This window comes from Nematolebias whitei, chromosome 2 (genome assembly GCF_014905685.2).
Source record: "Nematolebias whitei isolate Nwh7 chromosome 2, NemWhi1, whole genome shotgun sequence".
Classification (NCBI taxonomy): Eukaryota; Metazoa; Chordata; class Actinopteri; order Cyprinodontiformes; family Rivulidae; genus Nematolebias; species Nematolebias whitei.
The window spans coordinates 20,406,562-20,412,811 of record NC_056499.1 but is presented as its reverse complement, the minus strand read 5'-3'; the positions used below and the strand labels follow the sequence as shown (position 1 = coordinate 20,412,811).

At 37.2% G+C, this 6,250-nt stretch overlaps 1 protein-coding gene across 1 annotated transcript in view; it reads right to left on the bottom strand.

Annotated features, from left to right (window-relative positions):
• LOC119423307 (MAM domain-containing glycosylphosphatidylinositol anchor protein 1) overlaps positions 1 to 6,250 on the bottom strand; it is a 230,866-nt gene that overhangs the window by 5,801 nt on the left and 218,815 nt on the right. The window contains exon 17 of the mRNA XM_037690686.1: positions 1,512 to 1,620. Coding sequence (XP_037546614.1) covers positions 1,512 to 1,620 — 109 coding nt within the window. The remainder of the gene's footprint in view (positions 1 to 1,511; positions 1,621 to 6,250) is intronic.

The window sequence follows — 6,250 nt, the reverse complement described above, 5'->3', positions numbered from 1 at the left end:
TACCAAAGAGACCATCTTATCACAAGCAGAACTGGTTTGTTCCACTTTGGAGTAAGCTGTTGGGGGAAGAATCAGTTTTGTTGTGTGTTTCCTTGACTGATGAAGCCTTCTGGATCGAAGGCGAAATGTTTCTGCACAAAAAATAGAAACTGTCCAGAAGACCTGACTGAAAAATGTTGGATTGTATACCTGGATTATTGAGCATGGACTTTGTTGTTAATTCTACATAGTTTTCTTAATTACATATTTTTTTCCTATGATAAAAGCACATCAGTTTTAGCAAATTAACCAATAAAAATGGGGGAAAGAATGGAACATCTATGTTTCTGTACTGTCCTTCAGCGTTGAAAACAGCATCAGCATGCATTAATAATGGTGACAACCTATAGTTGCAGATAGATGATATTTACTAAATGATGCCTACAACTTTGTGCATCTGTGCTTGTGTGATCCTGTTTCCGGGCTTGTGACCATTTACATTTTGGTCACTTTATATATATTTAATCTTTTTCCTTTATTTGTCTTTTATCAACACCCTAACAACCAAGTATATTACACATGCTCACTTAATTACATCGCACTTGCACTTAAAAAAAATAGACATGTTTCACTAAAAGCTGACCTTTTATTTCTAGTAGAGTTTCTCCCATGGACATTATAAACATATATATAAATATTTATTATTTGTATGTTTGTGATCTAATTGTGAAAGTATTTATTTAGTACTAATATACATATAGATGTGTACATTAGCGCCTTCTCCATGTTCACAATTTTAAAACTGACAGCTAAAATATACTTCAAATTGTACATTTAGTCACACTGTTGTTTTTTTCTTTTATATCTGTTCACAACTTTCTTTGTTCTAAACATTTGATTTAATACTTACTTTTCAAAATATGTGTTTTTGACATCTCTCTATTACTGCAAAAAGTACATCACAGCATTTTTGAAAATTAGGACTAAGAGGCACGTCTAAAGGGCAGATGGAGCAAAGAGGGTAGAACGAGAACGAGACAGATTATAATGAAGCTCAATGCTTGAGAGGCAGCAGGGGTGTCAAGTGTAAAGTTAGAGGATGAAAACACGGTGGAAGAAGAGAAGATAATGAGACAATAGATGTGAGGAAGGACCACAAATGATTCAACCCGTCTCCAGCCTACTACCCTATATGTTCACTTGTCTCTGTGCTTTGCCTCTGTAATGACTATTTCTCTCAAACCCCTTCACAGCACTGATAATGTTTGTTTGTTTGTTTGTTTGTATTTTAAATTGACACCATAACAATCCAGTGATTCATCTACAGCTGAAATTATTTTGCTCAACTTATTTCAATTCAACTCTTTACTTGTGAATGTCGGGTCTTCAAATCACAGAGTGGACCATTGCTCTACAGGTTAACACAAACTCACACACACCTACACACATGCACACGCACACAAACACCCCTCTCCGGTTTTTGCGTGTGCGTGTGTATGTGTGCCACATCAGTCACATCTTACCTGTCTTACCTGCGTTGGCTACAGTGTTTTCTTGTTTGCATTTTCCGATGGTGATGGACACGTCATCGATGGCAATATCTCCTTCGAAACCTGGGCCTCGAATTCCTTCAAATACAACCTGTTGAAGAAAACGACAGAGGTGCATATCGTTCTGTAAGCCTGTCCAACCAAAATCACAGAGAACAGTTTTGGAACAAACCTGAACACATTATTGGGGAATTTTGTCTGAATAAAAGAGGTAATAATATTAAGTTGGCAGCACGGTGGCACAGTTGGTAGAGCTGTTGCCTCTCAGCGAGAAAGTCACCAGTTCAAATCCCAGTTGGGGTCTTTCTGGGTGGAGTTTGCATGTTTTCTCCGTGCATGCATGGGTTTTCTCCCACAGACCAAAAATATGCATGTTAGACTGATTGGTAACTCTAAATTGTCTCTAGGTGTGAGTGAGAGGGTGAATGATTGTTTGTCTCATTTGTCTCTGTGTCCCTGTGAAGGACTGGAGACCTGTCCAGGGTGTCCCCCACTTCTTGCACAGTGACTGTTGAATATGGGTACCAGTGACACCCCCCCCCACCCCCCTGTGACCCAAAAAGGAATAAGTGGGTAAAGATTAATGGATGGGTGGATAATATTTATATATGTTTTTTCCCTATATCTGGACTAGTTTTCATTATCAATTTCACAAAGAATAAAACACTTAGTGATGGAAAATTGCTTTTTTTATTTACATGTTTTAATGGTGCATTTTTCATGTTTGCAAAATGAAACCAAGAAATCCAACTGTGAACTGTTCTACTTATTGCTGGTGCACTACGAGTCCAAATCTTGATCACTCCACCACATGCCCAAAATGTATGGGGGTCTTTAAAATAAATAAATAAATAAATAAATAAATAAATACACATCTTAACATCTCCAAATTGTCCTTTGCCTAATAAAACAAAAAATGTTGCATTTTGCAATAAGTGTATTGGAGGAGTTTTCATAAAACTCTTTTATTTTCTTGACTCCAAGCCTTTTATCCAAGAGATCTTTTAAACAGGGATGCAACTTAAGCTAGTAATATCAAATGTGAAATATATACATTTACCTTGCCACTTCAGTAAAATAAATAAATATATAAATAAAAATCTTGAAATTGCCTATACAGTAACGCTATATCTTCTTGATGTGGACTTCAAGAATAAAAATAAATCTTGGGTAGCTGCCAAGGATAGAGATAGAAAATAAATGGTGCCTTTTAATATAGACTTTTAGCAAAGAAGCTTCATTGGACTTTGGATAAAGTTCCAAACTTTAAAAATGCACAAAGGAAAATAATTGTACATCATTACCATGCATACTTGCGTATGTTTCATTTTCAGTTTGATGTATTTAGTGGAACAATATTGTTTGCTGAGGATCGACACAAAAATGTAAACCGTATATAAAATGTGTCATGTTTGTGTTTTTATGTTATGTTTTTGTAGTTCATTTTTTTGTATTACAAATATTTTTTTTCTGTTTTGCTGTTGCTGTTAGGTTAGCCCTTGAGTTTCAGGATTTCTACTTGTGTCCATAGTTCCCCTTGTTGTCCTCCACATCTAGGTCTATTTTCATCAGCTCACCTGCTTCTTGCTTGGTAATCTTTGCTGCAGTACTCATTCTCCTGATTTCTTTTACTCTTTGTGTCAGATCTTACTGTTACCTACTTACAGTTTGCGTGCTCTTGTGGTTGATTCATGTGATTGTTGCTGTATACCTTGTGGCTGCTATGTTTTCCTTCCATGTACCTTTCATAGCTGCCTGAATTTCTATTTTACTTTAGTTTTTTTTTTTTTTTTTTTAACCCTACTCTGCTTCCATGTCATCATTCAGGGTCACCTTTATACCAGATCAGGACAAAATAGATTAATGTATATACAACAAAGTTCAGTCAGGTCATACGGATGGTAAAAAAAAATCATCCAGATGACCTGACTGAACTTTGCTGGATTTTTTGTTTACCTGGATTATACAGTAGAGCATGAACTTTGATGATTAATGTATATACATTTGGATGTTATGCTTGTATAACATAATCATTTGTGGACTAACGGCAGCAAAACTAAAGTCTCATCTGAAAACTTTTCATTGTAGCCACCGGCCATCTGGATTTGACTGACAGCCTAATTACCGCAGTGTACCAAGGCACCAAAAGCCCATTGCACCCAGCTAATCAAAAAACAAGTGCATGCTTTCTGGCATCTGAAGAGGAAATGAGCAAACAAACAAGGAAACCTTGTTCCAAACACACAAAATTCCAACGTCTGTGTTGACTGGATCTTAATACAGATGCTGAAATTTATAATATTTAATTATTAATCTGATTACAGTGTAATCATTCAGGGTTTTTCCATCTGATTAATGGTTTCAACAAAAATCTGTTTCACGCACACAGTGGTGCATTGATGGCCTCGGTGATATTTCCAGCTCCGTCTGTGGACATTGCTTAGAGCAAACTTTACCCTCAAGAAACTTCTAAAGAAGAGAAAAACAAAACAAACAAAAAAAAAACTGGTGTTAGTGTGTACCAACCTAGTGCTGAAGGAAATCCTGCCTGCACTTTGCTTGTATAGCATGTCGGCCTGTATGTTCACTGTGTAGGTTAACAGAAACAGGTGCAAACATGGAAAGATGGCAAAAATGCATTACTGGCCTTACTTAAAATATCCATCATTCATCATCAGCAGGAACATGCTGTAGTCAAGGGGCAGGTCTGCCACCCATTTGTGTGTAAAATATATCACATCAGAGCAAGAATAGGTTCAGTTAACCTGTTTTTGACCCCCCAAGTAGACCAGTCTGACCTTACTTCATAGGTGCCTGAATCATATAAGAAGTGGAGAAAGGTTGATCAAACAGCTCAACAACTGTGTCTTAGGGTCAAGGCATTCCATTACCTGTGTTTTAATCTGTTAGCGTTGTTGCGTTAGCACCAAACAGCTATGTCTAGTTGAAGTATCAAACAGAAATTCATGGGGCAGATACCAGCAACAAACACAAAACAGCATGACTGCTTGCATTTGATGTAATTTCATTCACTTCTGAAGGAAAAGCAATACATCTGTAAAAGGTCTCTCATAAAGTTTAATCAATTTCTGATTAAAAATAGTCTTACTGAACATTTTAGTTTTTGCTTCAACTTTTTTACTCTTCTTTTAACGTCGTGCACTCCGGTACATATACAGGTATGTTTGTTTAAGTTTCTCATTTTCCTTTTTTTTTTCTCCCAATTTGAGGCCAATCAATTATATCAATATAAAGGGAAAGGAACGCACACAAAAAAAAAACCCAGCATCCGTTCTTTTCCATTTGCTTTAATTCACTTCCAGAATGAAAAATCTTCTTTGAATGATAAAATGGAAAAAAAGAAAAAAAAAAACAAAAAAAAAACAATGACGCTAATTGGGTGGTGCTGAGGAGAATAAGAATAGCAGCACAGCAGGGTTTTCACTGGTTGGATCACTTGTAGCAGGTTTTGATTGTTAGGCTGAGTGGTAAGGCTAAGTGAAACATAGGAGTAAGAGAAGCACAAGGTTAATTGGCCAAAGGGCCATGGTCCTCCAATTTATTCACACTACTGAAGGGTTTCTTCAGTAGTGCGAGTTTTATTTATGTACTTTCCTTGACAACTATTTCTTATGATGCACATTTGTGGCAGCTGGGCATACAAACATACCTTTAATGACATGTAATTAAAAGTGTAGATGGACTGCTCCGTACACCTGCAAATTAATTAACTTCAAATAAGGCACCAGTGTGCTGTTTATTCTGCGAAAATTAGAATAATCATTGAGAAAAGGAAGCAAGATGACAATGGCCTTGACATACAAAACAACAGGGCTACAGATTATTTATGGCACATATCAACAACATGCTAAATTATTCTTTCAAAGATAGTACATAACATGACAGTGTTATTTAATTATTTTTCTTTTTTTGTAATGAGCTTGTGAAAATGGTCATGTGCCTCGTAACTGGAGGTTTACTGTTGAACTAACTTGAAATGTGACCATTCCATGACACTAGTGTCTCACAGTAATGTAGTTCCTTGTTACTACGTTGCAGTGAAGTACATCTTTGCCTCTCAGTGTTTACAGTTAGGTAGGTAGATTTGGTCATAGGATACTTTTTGGACAAACACAACACTGAATTTAGTCAGATCCTGTTTTACAGAATAAATTAGGTCCGTTTGTCCAATAAATGGCAGCACGGTGGCGCAACTGGTAGAGCTGCTGCCTCTCAGCGAGAAGGTCCTTAGTTCAAACCCCGGTCCAGGGGCCTTTCTGGGTGGAGTTTGCATGTTCTCTCCGTGCATGCGTGGGTTTTCTCCGGGTGCTCCGGTTTCCTCCCACAGACCAAAAACATGCATGTTAGTCTGATTGGTAACTCTAAATTGTCCCTAGGTGTGAGTGAGAGAGTGAATGGTTGTTTGTCTCGTTTGTCTCCATGCGTCCCTGTGATGGACTTGCGACCCGTCCAGGGTGTACCCCGCCCCTCGCACAGTGATTGCTGGACATGGGCACCAGCGACCCCCGTGACCCAAAATGGAAGAAGCGGGTAAAGATAATGGATGGATGGATGTCCAATAAATGTGAAAAACAAGATGGTGAGTTTTATCTTTTACATAATTTGTACCAGTGAAAGGTTTTGGAGCCATTGGAATGGGATTAAATGAATCTATAATTTAAAATTTATTAAAGATCCATATGATTTTCAACACATTTATT